Source organism: Macaca nemestrina, chromosome 1, assembly GCF_043159975.1.
Source record: "Macaca nemestrina isolate mMacNem1 chromosome 1, mMacNem.hap1, whole genome shotgun sequence".
Classification (NCBI taxonomy): Eukaryota; Metazoa; Chordata; class Mammalia; order Primates; family Cercopithecidae; genus Macaca; species Macaca nemestrina.
In genome coordinates this window covers 214803530-214820769 of record NC_092125.1, presented here as the reverse complement: position 1 = coordinate 214820769, position 17240 = coordinate 214803530, and the positions used below count along the sequence as shown (strand labels likewise).

Genomic DNA, 17240 nt, shown 5'->3' with positions numbered 1-17240 from the left:
AGGGAGGCCGCAAAAGTTTTGCTCGAGAGGGGAAACTGAGGTAGAGGTGATTTACATGGGTTGGCGGAAGGAAACCCGGGCAAGCTCTAGTCTCCCGGGACCCGGGAACCCCGAATCCGTGGCTGGGGCGGGGATCCCCAAGGGTCAGGGGGCGGCTCGGGAAGCGGGTCCAGACGATCCGGCTCGAAATCCCCTCCCCCCCCACAGCGTCGCCCGCCGGAGCCGCCGCCCGGTACCTCTCGATGACTGAGGCCACCAGCTGCGGCAACTCCTTCATCTCGAAGGCGGAGTAGGACGCGGACAGTAGGGGCCGCACCGCCACCTCCCAGCCCGGGGTCGTGTCCGCCCCCGTTGCCGGGGTCCCGGGCGCCGGCGCCGCTGCCGCCGCCTCTTCGCCGCCGCTCGTCGCCATCTTCCGTCGTACTACTGCGGCTCCCTCCGGGGGCTTGCCACCGGCCCAGCGCCGCCTCCCGGGAGGGGGCGGAAGTGACGCAATCTGTCGCGTCAGACTGCGCGCCGCCGTCATGGGTCAAAAACGCGACGCGCGGAGCGGCCTTTCCCCTCACCGGGGTCGAGCCTCCGCGAGGGAACGGATCGTAGTCGCTGCGCCTGCTCAGAAGGTAGCGCGGCGGGGAAAGGCGGGAGAGCGTTAACTTCTGAGCCTGCGCGGTGGGAGTTGCTCAAGCAGGTGGTAGCGACTTGGCTTCCGGGCAGCGGGGAAAGGTGAGTTTGGGGCATGGGTTCAGTGGGCAAGTGTAGGGCAGAGGAATTGACTACGCCTCGGCGAATAGAATGGCCCTGGCCTGGGACAGCTAAGGACGAGGAGAGGAGACCGAAGCCTAAAACGCTTTCACCCGCTTCTTGCCCTGCCTAGATCCCCCCGATAGTAATACTAAAGCGCGCCACAGCTTACAAAGCTTTCTCCCTCCCACACCACCTTCTAATCACTGATCCATATTCCCTTCGCGCTCAAATCTCTTGTTTGGATTGCCCTTATCTTACCAGCTTGTACAGTGCATCCCTCTTTGTAATTTGCCACGTATGGTTTCGTGTTCCCCTTTTTTCTACTGACAAGGAAAGAATGTAAGCTTTTATTCACAGATGTCTGAGACTTTTGCCGGTAAAATGATCTGGCTGCAAGATCTAAGAGGGAAAAGCAGTTTGCTCGAGGAGAGGTATTCGTGCATTAAGAACAGTCCTGTGTGTGAGATATTGGTGGACAGCTTCAAGTTCTAGACCTGTGGCCTGTGGTCTACAGCCGGCCTAAATAAGACTTCGAAGGAACTGTGAAGACGGTTTCAAGTTCCTAAAGCCCTGAAATTCTCCCCCAAGTTTAGGAAGAGCTTTTGTTCTTGGTGTGTAACACTGATAAATGAATTGGTACCTAGTGATTAATCTGCACTTTTATTAAGATATGACATACTTTACCTTTTTTGAGACAGGATCTTGCTCTGTGGCCCCATAGCCCAGGCTGGAGTGCAATGGCAGAGTTGCAGCTCGCTGCAGCCTCCACCTCCCTGGCTCAAGCGATCTTCCAGCCTCAGCCTCCCCAGTAACTGAGACTATACAGGTGCAGGCCACGACTCTTAATTTTTGTTTGTTTGTTTGTTTTTAAGAGAAAGGTAGGCCAAGCTGGTTTCGAAGTCCTAGGTTCGGGAGTCCCACCTTGGACTCCCAAAGTACTGGGGTTACAGGCTTGACCCATGCGCCCAGCCTGCATCATTGCATTCGAAATAAAATTCTGTCAAGTTAAAGCCAGTCTTGGAGGAAAATGTGGCTTCGATGACAGCAGTAGGGGTTTTCCTTCAGTGCCTACTTACCAGAGGATAATAATAACAGCAAGTTTCTTAAACATAAAAACATCAGAAATGAAAAAGAACTTCCCATAACACTATAAATATTGCATTATTTCAAGATACTGAACCAGAGCCCTAAAGAAAGGCTGGAGACCCAGAATTTTATAATGACTTTGGGACATTAATTTTATTTTAACCAAAGGACAAAATTAATCTGCAAAGACTGTCTTGAAGAAATTTCAGGAAATAAAAGATCAAATGTTTCTGCTCTCCTCCTTTCCCTCTCCGAGAGAATAAAAGGCAAATGCAAACTATCACAGGGAAATTTTCACCTGTACCTAAATTATTTATTATATACTTTATATTTCTGGTTAATAGATTGGGAGAGAGCACTCCAGATAAAGAACTTCCCTTATAAATGCCACATTTATTTCAGTACTGGAGGTTCGGTCTTGTGTTGCCACAGAGATTTGGAATGGCATCTATGTTATAAATTTAGATGACAAACAGACTAATAAAAGACTTCTAGATGAAACACATGCTTCTAATATTCTGGTCCAGAAAATAAGATAGAAACTAAAGAATAATAAATAACTTTTATGAATTAACTGAAGGACTTAAAATACTAGTTCCATTCTAATAAGTGCCTGCCAAGAAACTGAAATTGAAAATGATCAAAGACATGATACAGTCATGTTACAGGGAATTCAATGAAGTAAAAATGGCAGACATTGATGAATGATATGGTTTAAAGATTTGTGTAGAGGTAGTGATGAGGAGGCCTGCTGGGAGCTGGAAAAGTTCTGTACCTTGACACAGTTACGTTTACATGGATGTGCACACACAGTAGTCACTGAGCCATGATTTGTACTTATGATTTGCACACTTTGGTGGTTGTAAATTGTACATCAATCTAAAAACAAATGAGGTCAGGGTGCCTCACTACAGGAGCTTCAAAAGCGAGAGAAAGAACAGCTTTTTTCTTTTTTTTTTTTTTTAAGCCATCTAATAGAGTTGCTTGAAATAAATCCTAATAGATACAATGTTTCTAGAAACAAGTAAATGAATAAACCTTAGCTGTTACCCCCTAGGAGCCAAGAGAGGTCAATCTGTTCTCAAGCTTTTACAAAGTTACAAGAACAAGTAATCAGTGCATATTGTGTTGAAACTCCTACTGCAATACTGAAAACTGCAAATGGAGAGAGTAGCTCCTGTTTGGTAATTCACAACAGAGCTAGTTTTCAAATTACCAAGAATATAAGGAATTAGAAGCCAAATTTAATTTAGAATTATGAGACATTATTTGTAACCCACAGTATTATTTTTCCCATGATACTTAACAATTCACCCAGTATGACCTTAAAAGGAAGAAGAAAACAGGCTTTGCAGCCTTCTTGCTTTAAGAGCGAAAAAGAAACAATTTTGGTAACTGTGGAGGGACTAGAATACAATGTCACTTTAAGAAAGTTTTGACCCATCAGATTGAGCGACAGAAAGACAGACAGAAGGAGAAGGATAAATCAAATGTGGTAAAACCTTTGGGGGATCTGGGTGGAGGGGATCTGGGAATTCTTTGTACTATTGCAACTTTTCTGTAAGTCTGAAATTGTGTTGTCAAAAGAAAAACAGTTTATAAATACTTTATGATCCATTTGCTTTATAATTAGGAAAACAGAGTATGATGACAGAGAGAACCTACTGTAGGCCTGATACTTAACAGAAGGAAAGTAGTTTACATGTAAACTCTGGGAAAAGTGGAGCCAAATGATTACACTGTGTGTATCCTTTAGCACTGTTTGGGGTGGGGACATGGGGGGGGGTCAGGGTGCAGAGAGGGACTATTCTGGTCTCCTTGGAAGGTATGTGCCTATAGTAAAAAGCATGAGTAAGATATCACATCTCCTAACTCCATAACAACCAAGCAAACTTATAATAGCATTTTAACTTATATCACCTTTTTTATAGGAGCGGATATATATTCCAGCAGGATGAGTATTTTAGCCCTCTTTGCAATTGCAGTCTTCATTATCATCAATAAACTGGCCTCTGGTTGATTGGTCTAGTCTATTTTATCCCAGCACATGGGATATATGATACCATCAAAGCCATGATGTGAACAAACTATGAAGTATAATGGAGTTTGTTTGAGTAATTGTGCCTTTTAATTATAGTTTTAGTTTGCTTTCTTGACTTGCATTCATTCAGACTGCACATGAGGGGACAGAGAAGAGTGTGCTTCAATATAAAGCTGGGGCTATTTTACAAACACACCTTCCTAAATGTTCTTAGTCTCTATCCCGGAAAAGCCACCTTCTCAGCATCACGGATCAGAAATACATAAAAGCCTTAGTGCTTGTGGAAAACAGGCTTCTTCGTTGGAGGTCAGTCTCAACTAACTTCACGCTCTGATTCCTAAAAAAAATGGGAAGGTGGGTGTGTACACATCCTTTATGTTATAAATTTCTTACTGGAAAGATGGCCTAAATATTAGACTTTCCCGAAAGAGTATTCAGTCTCATAAAAATCTCTAATGGAATAGCACTTAAGAATTTCAACTGTGTGACCACTAAAAATGGTGTAGATCCATTACCTCTCACACAGGCACTCTCCACGATAGAGTGAGTGATAAAAACCAAGCTGCAGAAGATTATATTACCTGGAGAGATACCAAATTGTTCAGTTGTGACCTCTGGGAAACAGATGGTGGGGGAGGTTTTGAAGGGGACACTCACCTTAATTTGGGGGCATTGTTAAAAAATTTTTTTAACTTACATAGTCTTTTTAAAATAAAGAACTTAGCCACAAAATCAAAACAGCTGATTGATATGAAGCACCCCTATCTCCATTATTGAAAGGTTGCTTCAAGAATGCTGAATAGTTTCAGGTTACATTTTACAAAAAATGAAAGGGCACAGGATGTTGTCTACCTGTTTTAATTATGGAAGGATAATTGTCAATTTTTAAATGGTAAGATAAAGAATAATGTTTTCCAAAGCAATACCAAAGAGACACTTTTCCCTTTTAGAATAGAAGTTATGGTAACATGCAGCTTATTTCCCCATATTGATCATGTGAACATTTGTTTTAAGGAGTAAAAGGGTTTGTCAGACCTGGTGTCCATGGCATGCCAGAGATACAGATTGAACTATCTCTTGGCATTTCCATAAATATACAAAATATATAGGGTTTCATGGTGAAACCCTATCTTTACTAAAAATACAAAAATTAGTCGGGCATGGTGGCACATTCCTGGGGTCCCAGCTACTCAGAAGGCTGAGGCAGGAAGATTTCTTGAACCCGGGAGGTGGAAACTACAGTGAGCCGAGATCAAGCCACTGCACTCCAGCCTGGGAGACAGAGTGAGGCTCTGTCTCAAAACAAAAAAGAAAAAAAAAAGGAAAAAAATTCCCTTACTAAGTCACCGAAGTCTTAGAAATTTGGGAAACTGAGGACAAAGTTCCTAAGGGTTCTGTGAGAAGGTACAGCCATTTGGGGAACTATTTGTCGAGAAGCAACTTCGTGTCTGGGATAATAGGGAATTCAGAAAACAGTGCAGCAGTCCCTGAGAGACACAATATCTGAAACAATAAAGGGTGCGGTGTATACTCAGGAAGTTACGTGGTGAGCAGCCAGGATGGTTGAGGGTCCTGAGTAGCTGAAACCAATAGGGAAGACTTTATGGAGGAGTTCAGATTTGAGACAAGCCAGATTTTAAGCAGGGAAGAAAACATTCCAAGTAAACAATAGCTTCATGATTTAAAAGCAATTATTTATTTATTTATTTTTGAGACAGGGTCTCACTGTGTCGCCCAGGCTGGAGTGCAGAGGCATGATCTTGGCTTACTGCAACCTTCGCCTCCCGGGTTCAAGTGATTCTCCTGCCTCAGCCTCCCAAGTAGCTGGGATTACAGGCACCCACCACCATGCCTGGCTAATTTTTTTTTTATTTTTATTTTTGGTAGAGATGGGGGTTTCAGGTTTCACCATGTTGGCCAGACTGGTCTCGAACTCCTGATCTCAAATGATCTGCCTGCCTTGGCCTCCCAAAGGGCTGGGATTATAGGCGTGAGTCACTATGCCTTGCTTACAAGCAAAATTTTAAATAATTAGGAATCAGGAAATGAGTCTTGGGATGATTCTGATGATACCTTGTGTAATAGACTCTTCAAAAGTATAGCAATTTATAGGCCAGGTGCAGTAGCTCATGCCTGTAATCCCAGCATTTTTTGAGGCTGAGGAGGGAGGATCACTTGAGCCCAGGTGTTGAAGGCTGCAGTGAGCTATGACTGTGCCACTGCTCTCCAGCCTGGGTGACAGAGACCCTGCCTCAAAAAAAAAAAAAAAAAGCAATTTATAAAGGCAATGAAATTACAATTCTGAAATTTTCAAATTGAAAGATGCCTTACAGAGCACATAACTTGTACCCACACACAAATAATGAAACTAGTTAAGATTAGGTAGCTTACATTAAAGTCTCTTAAATTTAGGAATTGAGTATTTTTTCTATTAGACTTTGTTCCAGAAAGTATTTCAGTCATCTTTATGAATACATGATATTCAAGATGCATTAGTTGAGCCCTTATCAAAACATCTCATGTACCCTGTAAGTATATATGCCATGTACCCAGAAAAAATTTAAATAAAAAACTTTAAAAGATCCATTAGTTGAAAAAACAAGTAACAGAATTAAACAGCATCATCTCATTTAAGAAAACATTGTATACAAGAACCAACACTAGACTACCAGTGCTCATATACGTAATTAATGAATACTAAAACAAATTAGTTTTTGTTGTTTGTTTTTGTTTTTTGTTTTTTTGAGACAGGGTCTCACCGTTGCCCAAGCTGAAGTGCAGGAGCATGTTCATGGCTCACTGCAGCCTCGACCTCCCAGGCTCAAGCGATCCTCCCACCTCAGCCTCCTGAGTAGCTAGGACCACAGGCACATGCCACCAGGCCTGGCTAATTTTTTTTAAACTTTTTGTAGATAGGGTCTTGCTATGTTGCACAGGCTGGTCTGGAACTCCTGGGCTCAAGAGATCCTCCACTATGGCCTCCCAAAATGCTGGGATTATAGGCATGAGCCGTCACGCCCAGCCAGATCTCTTTAAATGAAATGTTGTAGGGGGCCCCAAAGTTAACCTAATTAATGAAGACAGGAGAAGAGGTAAGTCAAGGAATACACACAAAAAAACAAGGAATGACAAGAAAGCAAATAGATCAGAGAATTGAGAGAGGAAAGATACAGTCTCAGCAGCCATTGGTGGAGACTGAGCATAGCTGCTCAGAACCGAATGCTGCTTTAAGATTAAGGAAAGTTGAGAACTAAGAAAAGATTTAAATTGGACTGTGGCATTAGCATTAACTATTTTAAGCACTTGGCCAGGCGAGGTGGCTCACACCTGTAATCTCAGCACTTTGGGAGGCCAAGGCCAGCGGATCACTTGAGGCCAGGAGTTCAAGACCAGCTTGGCCAATACAGTGAAACCCCGTCTCTACTAAAAATACAAAAACTTAGCCGAGCGTGGTGGCACGCGCCTATAGTCCCAGCTGCTTGGGAGGTGGAGGTTGCAGTGAGCCGAGATTACGCCACTGCACTCCAGCCTGGGCAACAAAGTGAGACTCTATCTCAAAAAAAAAAAAAAAAAAAAAAAAACACTTATTTGAGGTAACTTTGATTACAGATGAAATACAGGGAATTTTACTAAAGGACAAAAGGACAAATAACTTCCCTCCCATTAGCTTGTTTCAGATTCTGGCACACTGGTGAATAAAAACTAGAATCTTGCAGGCTAACCCTGCACATATGTATGAAAGACAGTCAGAATTCCAGCCAGGCTTTCTCAAAACTAGGGCAGCATTTTTTTAACATGTACCTACTCTCTTCTCCCAGGTTATGTTAAAATATGCCTTGGGTCAGGATGATAGATGCCTGTTTTTTTCTGGAGATTCCTACACGTTCAGTCACTCAATATCAAATTGACGATTAATAAAATGGTTATCATTTCCTCTTCCTTCTCTGCCATCAGCATATGACCACAGAAAGATGACAAATTTTTAGATAACCCGACCAACCCATATATGATTAAACTGACATGTTTCCTTACTAAAATAAAATACACTTACTTTAGGTCTTCACTGCTTTTATCCCCTCTAATGTGAAAATAGCCTCAAAGTGATCTTATAAGACACAAAAGAGGACTTAAACATGTCATTCGTCACTTGCTTTATTCAGACATTCGAGTGTACCTCTTTCGCCACAGGGCTAGAGGTGGTCTACTCTGTACATACATTTCACAGTAAAGAAAAATTCTGTCATTCCCCAACTCTATGACCAAGGAAAACTTTTAGGCTTTCTTTAATTTGTAGCAGAGACACAGTGGCTTAGCCAATTGGCAGTGCTATAAACAGTATGCCAGTTTCCCACCCCACCCTTTTTTCCTCTTTTTTAAAGCTTCAATGGTTAGATCAGTAAGACTTAAAATTTCCTCATTTAAAGAGAAATATGATGCCCCACATGTTAATTTATATTAAAAACTAAAAATAAATAATGGTTCTTAAACAAGGACATCGTTAAATAGGTTATGATTAGACCAGCCTGTGAGTGAAATGAGAGATTATCTCTTCTCCCTGGAAATGTCTTCAAGGCTCAGACAATTCAGTAGTTTTTAAAAGGCCCGAACTCACACATCTCAGGTGAAAAGTATAGGCAATGGGCAACAAACAAGACGCTAATGACTTGGCTTCTGATAAATTGAAACAAACATTTGGTGGCCCAGCCTAATGAATGACAGCATGAAACTAGAGGTTTAACGTAAGTTTTGACATCACATATAGATCCCTCAACCCTAAGTTACTTTGGAGGGAAGCCATGAGAGGCTCAGCTAAGGATGGATCCTATTTCTTCCCAGTGCAAAACAACAAATGCACCTGTAAGGTGGAGTCGGCAAGGACAGTTCCCCTCTTACTTTGAAGCAAGAGATGGAAAAAGTCAGAAAGATTTCTAGATAAAACTGGGAAACACAAAAGGCAGAGTAAAAATTTAAACAGGCCTCACAACAATCAGCTGGAATTCTTATTAAAAAAAAAAAAATACAATTCATGGGTGGGCAAAGAAAGGAAACAATGCAGAGGCCTTTGGACTTCAAGGGAAAGCCCATCAGGATTCTCTGAGATTCTCAGCTGAGAGTGAGTGCTCTCTCCATGCAGGATTCTGCATCATGTGTATCCCAAAAGGAGTTCTACATGGAGGTCATCCATCTTCCCTGCAGCTCTTAACTGAGCTGAAAACACACACACACACACACACACTCTCTCTCTCTCTCCACCAAGCCACACACACACACACACACACACACACACACACTCTCTCTCTCTCTCTCTCTCTCTCTCTCTCTCTCCACCAAGCCACACACACACACACTCTTCTCTCTCTCTCTCTCTCCCCCCCCACCCCCCCCCACCAAGCCACCAAACTGCAGCTGTAGCTTCTTTTCTGACCCACACTCCCCTGGCTCTCCACTTTTAGGCACAGTCTTTGGTCTTTATCGCCAGGCCCGATTCAGGAGCTTCACCTGTGCTAGTCTCTTAGTGATCATGGTGGCAAAAACCAGGCCAAAGAGGACGCTGCTGATTAACACGTAGTCATAGTCATCCTTCAGAACATCAAACTGCTTAGATGGGTAGACTCGAGTTTGGTAAATGTCCAAACCATAGGCCACAACCTGGAAGGCAGATGGAATAAGAATTAGGGAAGAAACAACCAATGATCCACCAAGGGTGAAATAGGGCAGCTGTGGGCCCTACTCACCAAACAAGTGGACTCCAGGCCTGAGGGAGCTGTGTAGATACCTCGCATTCGAGAAACTGTCTGGTTATAGTTGATGAATCGCTCTGCGTGTATCTGTACATCTGGAGAATATGGGATTAGGTTCTCCTCTCTGCAAAACACCAGTCGGGACAGGCAGTCTGAGCACTGCTGTAAAGGGATCTCTTGGCTGCCCTTCCTGAGTCCTGGAAGGTTTCCAGGCTACATATCTAGCCTCAAATCTCCTAGGAGGTCTGCTTGCATTAGGTAGTTAAAAATTTAGCAGCTGAATGTTAGGAAGGACTACAAGAAAGGAAGCTCTCTGGAGAGTAAGACTGAGATCTAGATTCCTACTTTGTTCTAAATCTGAAAAGAAAGGACATACAGACGACTGGCATTTCACACCACAAGAGGAAAGCCGACCATTTTAAAACCAACACTGAACCACTAAGCTAATTCCTGTTCTCCACTCCAGGGTGCCTCTTGGTCCCCATTTCTCTGAAACCTGATTATCATCCTGTGTCTTCCTAGTTTTAACCTCCTGTCTCTCATATACTTCTCTCCATTCCTCATGCCTCTAGGTAAAGAAATTGAAGATGGAGGTAAGAAAACTCGACAGGATGGTGGCTGTTAATACAACAATACCAACAGTGAACAAGTTATTGGCTTGCCCACATGATCTGGCCCCAATTACCTCAGTGATCTCATTTCCTAGCGTTGCCCTCTGCGAACTCACCAGACATGATCTCAGGGGATTTGCATTGCCTGTTCCCTCTGCCTAGAAAGTTCTTCCTCAGGTATCTACACAGCTAGCTCCTTCACCTTCTTCAGGCCTTCACTCAAAACGCACCTTCTCAAAGGGGCTTTCCCAGGCCGCCTCTCAAATTATACCCATGCACATCCCCGTCCCCACTTCCTAGCTCATTCCTGTTTTACTCTCCTTAGCATTTGAGTACCTAACATAGTGTATATTTTACTTGTTTATCTTATTTATTTATTTATGTATTGCCCATTTCCCAGCAGACTGTAAGCTCCATGACGGCAGGTGACTTTTTCAGACTTGCCCCCTGCTACATCCCCGGCCCCTAGCATAGCATGAAGGCACACAGAGACTGAGAACCAAGCTTAATCAGTGAGGTTAAGTTCCGTAAGGTCAGAGCCTTCAGCACTGCCCAGGAGGGTCTCACCTGCTTTGTTCTGTTGGAATCTCGGGGCGGCGGGGATCCAGCAAAGCCTTAGGAAGGGAAAGAATTGCTCCAGAAGGTAGTCCAACTACACAGGAAGAAGTGAATGTTCACACCGATCCAGTGTCCAGCAAGGGCCAGTTACAAAAATGTCATTATTGCAGAAATTTAAACAAGAGTTTAAAACAAGAAAGTGGGTCAATGAGGCTCCCTTACATAGCCAAAAACAATAATCCAATAATATGCATGGGTCTGAATGAAGGTTCTCACTTTTTTTTTTTTTTTTTTTTTTTTTTTGAGGTGGAGTCTCGCTCTGTCGCCCAGGCTGGAGTGCAGTGGCGCCATCTCGGCTCACTGCAAGCTCCGCCTCCTGGGTTCCCGCCGTTCTCCTGCCTCAGCCTCCCGCGTAGCTGGGACTACAGGCGCCGCCACCACGCCCGGCTAATTTTTTGTATTTTTTTAGTAGAGACGGGGTTTCACTGTGTTAGCCAGGATGGTCTCGATCTCCTGACCTCGTGATCTGCCCGTCTCGGCCTCCCAAAGTGCTGGGATTACAGGCTTGAGCCACCGCACCCGGCCAGAAGGTTCTCACTTTTGAAGACACTAGCTTCTTAACATTCTGAGATACCAGAAAATAAAGTTCTAGAATCAAGATATGGATAATGATGAAAAAGAAAAATGTAGAAGGCGACTTGGATTTCCTCATGCCCCCTCCCTCCAATACCTCCCCCAGCAGGGAGTCTCCTTCCCGTTGAGCAAACGCAGCTGTTTATGCAGCTGCGGTCCAGTGGCCAGGGAAGACTGGAGGACCAAGCATGATCGATCGTAGCACCACTTTCAGTAACGGTGATTAAAGCTGATAAACTGCCTACAGGGCTGCCTTCTTCATGTTTAAGAATACAATAGGCCAGGTGTGGTGGCTCATGCCTGTAATCCCAGCACTTTGGGCGGCCAAGGCAGGCAGATCACGAGGTCAGGAGATCGAGACCATTCTGGCTAACAAGGTGAAACCCCATCTGTACTAAAAATACAAAACATTAGCAGGGCATAGTGGCACACGCCTGTAGTCCCAGCTACTCAGCAGACTGAGGCAGGAGAATTCCTTGAACCAGGGAGGCGGAAGTTGCAGTGAGCTGAGATCGTGCCACTACACTCTAGCCTGGGTGACAGAGCGAGCCTCCATCTCAAAAAAAAAAAAAAAAAAAGCAACAGTAATGCCAAGTGCCCATCAGATCTGAGTCCCAAACATCTTTGGTAAAATCAACTAAACACAGGAACCTGTTAACCACTGTGTTCTAAGTCCTGGGCTTAGGTTACATAAGGATGAGATTTTAGAGCTGGCGCGGTGGTTCACACCTGTAATCCCAACACTTTGGGAGGCCGAGGCAGGCGGATCACTTGAGGTCAGGAGTTCAAGACCAGCCTGGCCAACATGGCAAAACCCCATCTCTACTAAAAATACAAAAAGTAGCCAGGCGTGGTGGTGGATGCCTGTAATGCCAGCTACTTGGGAGGCTGAGGCAGGAGGATCACTTGAACCCAGGAGGCGGAGGTTGCAGTGAGCCAAGATCGTGCCACTGCACTCCAGCCTGGGCAACAGACCCTGCCAGTTTCTGTAACCTGTCAGCACAGGCTAGCTATGTTAAGAATGCTATCCAGAACTGACTTTTTGAGCTAGGTGAAAATGACAAATAGAGAGGTGGTATATCAGAAATGAGGACTAAAGGCCAGGCACAATGGCTCACACCTGTAATCCCAACACTTCAGGAGGCCAAGGCAGGAGAATCATCAGAGCCCAGGAGTTCTAGACCAGCCTCAGCAACATGGCAAAACCCCATCTCGACAAAAAAAAAATTGTTTTAATTAGCCAGGTGAGCTCGGGAGGTTGAGGCTGCAGTGAGCCATGATCACACCACTGTACTCCAGCCTGGGTGACAGAGTGAGACTCTGTCTCAAAAAAAAAAAAGATGAGGACTGAGAGAGAAGTGGTCACCTTCATAGGTGGCAAAGATGAACTAATAAACTTGTTCCACCGATATATAGCCCTCCTCACCACCTTTCCCTTACAGGTGGTTCAACAGGGCTCTGCCAGCAATGTGCCCCTTGCTCTGTCCTTCAGTGTGGTTGCCCAAGGGAACCCAGCCATCCCAGAGGCTCCCCATGCACTCACTCAGCAGGTGTCGGCTGGTGATGCCCCGCTCGGTGATGGTGGCCTCCATGGCACTGATGGAGGATGGGAAGATATAGGACTGCTGGAGGACCTGGGGCAGCTGGGGGCGGTCCAGGGAGCTGAAGGCAGTGGCGTTGTATTGCTCGGTGCCCTCATAGAGCTCCAGTACGGTAAACTCATTGCGCCGAGCCTTGGTGTTCCAGTACTGGTACTGCAGGGATAGGAGGAGGCAGCTCAGGGCTTCCCAGCTGCTTCAGCTGGAAAGGGAAATTGCACTGGAAGGCACCTTTCTAATTAGCTACAGATCCACGAAGGAAAACCATCAACTAGCACCTCACTTTTCTTCCTTACTACCAAGTTTACTAACTTTCAAAGTATTTTTATCTAGGCTATCCAAAGTTCACCAGAAAACAAAGGAAATTCTCAAGATTCTTAGAAGCCATAATAGTAACTAACCTTTGAATCACTACTAAGTGCCAGGCATTGTTCTTTGCTAGACTGAAGGTGACTTATTATCCCTATTTTACCAATGATGCAACACAGAGCATATACATAACTAGTTCGAGGTTATACAGTCAGGAAATGGAAGAGGTAGGATCAAACCTAGCGGTCTGATTCCTGAGCCTAGTGCCCTAACCAGCACGCTTTGCTGCCATCCAGGGAATTTGAGATCCTAAGAAAACCAAAGCAGCAACTGGGTTTCTGGAAAGGACTCAGGAAGCAGGGAGACCTCTGGAGCTACCTTGTGTCCCTGGTAGTGACTGCTTACCACCACCCAGTTCTCTGAATGCACGATATGGACAGGGCCCTTGGCTTTCTTCTGCACAGAGGAGTGGATGATACGCCCAGTGACGCCATCAATGAGGAAGATGCCAATAAAGGTGCGCTCATGATGTGTGTCTGTGCTCTCCGTCACCACAGCCAGCAGGTTGGGGTTCAGGCTCTGGAGAGAGAGAGAAAAGCTCCCTTAGAACCACGATGACTCATCACACACTCCATTCCTGTGCTGTGAGACCAACCTGGAGCTCTCCAGCCTGGCAGAGGAATCAGGGTTTCTGGTGAAAAGAGCTTCCTGTTTGGAGTTTCTCATCACTGCACTTGTTTTATGTGCATTGGGTACTGGGTGCCATGCCAGGTACCTTGTATTTTATCTAATCCCGTAAACAATCTTGCAGAGTAGCTATTATGGTCCACATTTTGCAGAAAAGTCTCAAAGTAGTTAAGAAGCTTCTCAAGTCTCAGAGAGCATATAGTAACCCTAGATAAAATCCAGGTCTGCCCACTCATTGACCTAGGGACAAATGCTGCAGTGATATTTTTCTTCTCAGGGTCACCACCACCCTCCCCATCGCTAAATCCAGTGGCTAAGTCTTGGCCCTCATCTTACCTGACCCACTAGTACCACGTGACGCAGGTGATCACTACCTCCCTGTGACATTTTCTCACCTGGATTCCAGAACATCCCTGCCCAGCACTCCTTCTACCTTACTGGCCTCTCCTTCTCAGAATCTTTTGGAGGTTCTTCCACATCTCCCCAGTTTCTTCATGGTGGAACACACCAGGAAGCTCTCAAGCCTTAAGCATTTCCATCACGTTCACCCTCATGGTGGTCTATCTCAAGCCAATCTCATGGCTTGAACACCATTTATGGATGTTGGCAATGCCCAATGTATGTATCCAAACCAGACACTCCTTTGAACTCCAGACTTCACTAAGAAACTATCTCAGTATCTTTTCTCAGATGTCTCATCTGAAGCTTAACATGGCCCAAACTGAACTGTTCTAACCCCTGCCTAAAATCTGCTCCTGTCTCCTCCCCAGCCAGTGGCGACTCCATACATCAGTGACTCAGACCTAAAGCCTCGAGTCATCCTTGACTCCTTTCTCTGTAACACACATATACTCGCTCTTGGCTCTACCTTCAAAAGTACCCAGAATCTGATCCCTCCTTCCCACCTCCGTGCTACCAGCACAGCTCCAGCCACCATCAGCACCTGGATGATCCCACAGCCTAAATGGTCTGCTTTCCTCCTCACCCCTCTACAGTCTCATCTAGGTCAAATGAACCTGTGGAATCTCAAGTCACTGATGTCACTCCTCTGCTGAAAACTTCCCAGTGGCTCTTCACCATGCTCCAAAGTGAAGGCACGGTGGTGGCCTCTGATCTGGCCCTGTTGCCCTCTGCCTTCAGCAGGCCTGACATGCCTCCTCCCTCATCATCTTCTAGTCACCTAGTCTTCCTTGCTGTTTCTCACACACACCAGGAGTGCTCTGACTTTTCTCTCTGGAAGGCTCTCCCCCCAGCTATCCACACGACTCAATTCCTCACTCAAGTCCACTCACTTCATGCCACTTTCTCACTAAGCCCCTCCTTAGCCACCCAATTTACACTGTACTCGCTTTCCCTCTTCCCGGCTTTATTTTTCTCTATAGAACTGGTCACTTTCTAATACACTATCTAATTTACCTATTTATTTTCTTTATTATTAGCCTCACCCAACTATGATGAAAGCCTCACAAGGTCAGGAAGTTTTGTCTATTTTGCCCATTTTATATCCCAGTGTGTAAATGAGTGCCTGCATCCAACTAGCACTAAAAAAATACTTGCTGTTGGCCGGGTACGGTGGCTCACACCTGTAATCCCAACACTTTGGGAGGCCAGGATGGGAGGATTACTTGAGCCCAGGAGTTCAAGACCAATCTGGACAACACAGCAAGACCTCATCTCTAAAGAAAATAAAATAACTGCCCGGGCACAGTGGCTCATGCCTGTAATCCCAGCACTTCAGGAGGCCGAGGCAGGCAGATCATGAGGTCAAGAGATCAAGAACATCCTGGCCAACATGGTGAAACCCCATCTCTAAAAATACAAAATTTAGCTGGGCATGGTGGCACGCGCTTGTAGTCCTGGCTACTCGGGAGGCTGAGGCAGGAGAATCGCTTGAACCTGGGACGTGGAGGCTGCAGTGAGCCGAGATCGTGCTACTGCACTCCAGCCTGGCGACAGAGTGAGACTCCATCTCAAAAAAAAAAAAAAAAGAAAAAAGAAAAGAAGGAAAATAAAATAAGCCATGGTGACATGCACCTGTTGTCCCAGCTGCTTAGGAGGCTGAGATGGGAGAACTGCTTCAGCCCGGGAGGTCAAAGCTTCAATAAACTGTGATCGCACCACTGCACCCCATTATACTGGGGAAAATGGAAGCTCAGACAGCCTAAGAGATGAACAGCTAGGCCATGGCAGAGCCACGTCTTAACTTGACAGTCAAACTAGAGGCTTACACTGTGTTGCACTGGATCATGCTTAGTGATCCGGCTTTACCATCAAGTTCCGTGATCTCACTACTCTATTCTATGACACCCCCTCCAACTCAGTCTCTACTCAGTGTCTGCTGTACCAGAGGGTGTAATTAATGTGCATTACTACTGTGATTACATTCTCTCCCACAACAGTTTTGCAGCCCACTAGTCACCTCAATCTCCCTCTCTTTAACACTAACTAGAGTGTTGGATCACAGAGATGGAGTTTCTGATGGCTCGACTATGGTTTAACCCCAGAATGCTCTGTCAGTACTACCACTAGTAATAAGAGCTGGGCTAGGCACAGTGGCTCAAGTCTCTAATCCCAACACTTTGGGAGGCTGAGGTAAGAGAACTGCTTGAGGCCAGGAGATAGAGACCAGCCTAGGCAACATAGTGAGACCCTGTCAATACAAAAATAAGAAATTTTTAAAAAGCTTTTTTTTTTTTTTTGAAGACAGGGTTTCACTATGTTCCCTAGGTTGATCTCTATCTTCTACAGAAAATAAAAAGTTTAAAAAAAAATTTTTTTTTGTTTGTTTGGAGACAGGGTCTCACTCTGTCATCCAGACTGGAGTGCAGTGGCACAACTGCAGCTCACTGTAGCCTCAACCTCCCCAGGTTCAGGTGATCCTCCTACCTCAGCCTCCCGAGTAGCTGAGACTACAGGCATGCACCACCATGCCCAGCTAATTGTATTTTTTTTACTTTTCTTGCGGGGGTAAAGACAAGGTTTCAGCCACGTTGCCCAAGCTGGTCTCAAACTCTTGGACTCAAGTAATCCACCTGCCTCGACCTCTCAAAATGCTGGGATTACTCGCATAAGCCACCAAGCCCATCCTTTTTTAAAAAATTAACATGGCATGTGCCTATGGTCCCAACTACTTGGGAGACCGAGGTGAAAGGATCGTGTAAGCCCAGGAGGACGACGGAGCTGCCGTGAGCCATGGCTGCATCAGTGCACTCCAGCCTGGGCAACAAGCAAG

General features: G+C 45.1%; 2 protein-coding genes and 1 long non-coding RNA gene across 12 annotated transcripts in view; 1 reads left to right on the top strand and 2 right to left on the bottom strand.

Moving 5' to 3' along the window:
• Positions 1 to 431, bottom strand: part of LOC105483121 (ubiquitin protein ligase E3 component n-recognin 4) — a 140140-nt gene extending 139709 nt beyond the window's left edge. For 6 of the 7 annotated variants that reach the window (XM_071099420.1, XM_071099424.1, XM_011743790.3 and 3 more), the window contains exon 1: positions 237 to 427. In XM_071099420.1, the coding sequence (XP_070955521.1) occupies positions 237 to 412 (176 nt within the window). In that variant the 5' untranslated portion in view covers positions 413 to 427. Of the gene's footprint in view, positions 1 to 236 lie in introns of all 7 variants that reach the window. The other variant, XM_011743792.3, reaches the window with a different exon arrangement.
• Positions 432 to 526: 95 nt separating this feature from the next.
• On the top strand, positions 527 to 13746 carry LOC139364121 (uncharacterized). 2 transcript variants are annotated; one of them, XR_011625413.1, is made up of 3 exons: positions 527 to 4177; positions 10185 to 10205; positions 13618 to 13746. It is a non-coding gene; the product is annotated as an uncharacterized lncRNA (long non-coding RNA). The 2 variants fall into 2 exon arrangements; XR_011625410.1 differs by lacking the exon at positions 13618 to 13746 and having other exon boundaries at positions 527 to 3575; positions 4002 to 4177; positions 10185 to 10794.
• Positions 8008 to 17240, bottom strand: part of LOC105483118 (ER membrane protein complex subunit 1) — a 29657-nt gene continuing 20424 nt past the window's right edge. For 2 of the 3 annotated variants that reach the window (XM_071099425.1, XM_071099431.1), the window contains exons 19-24: positions 13727 to 13900; positions 12958 to 13168; positions 10791 to 10875; positions 9607 to 9736; positions 9250 to 9520; positions 8008 to 9191 (exon numbers count right to left, since the gene is read on the bottom strand). In XM_071099425.1, coding sequence (XP_070955526.1) covers positions 9341 to 9520; positions 9607 to 9736; positions 10791 to 10875; positions 12958 to 13168; positions 13727 to 13900 — 780 coding nt within the window. In that variant the 3' untranslated portion in view covers positions 8008 to 9191; positions 9250 to 9340. The remainder of the gene's footprint in view (positions 9192 to 9249; positions 9521 to 9606; positions 9737 to 10790; positions 10876 to 12957; positions 13169 to 13726; positions 13901 to 17240) is intronic. The other variant, XM_071099430.1, reaches the window with a different exon arrangement.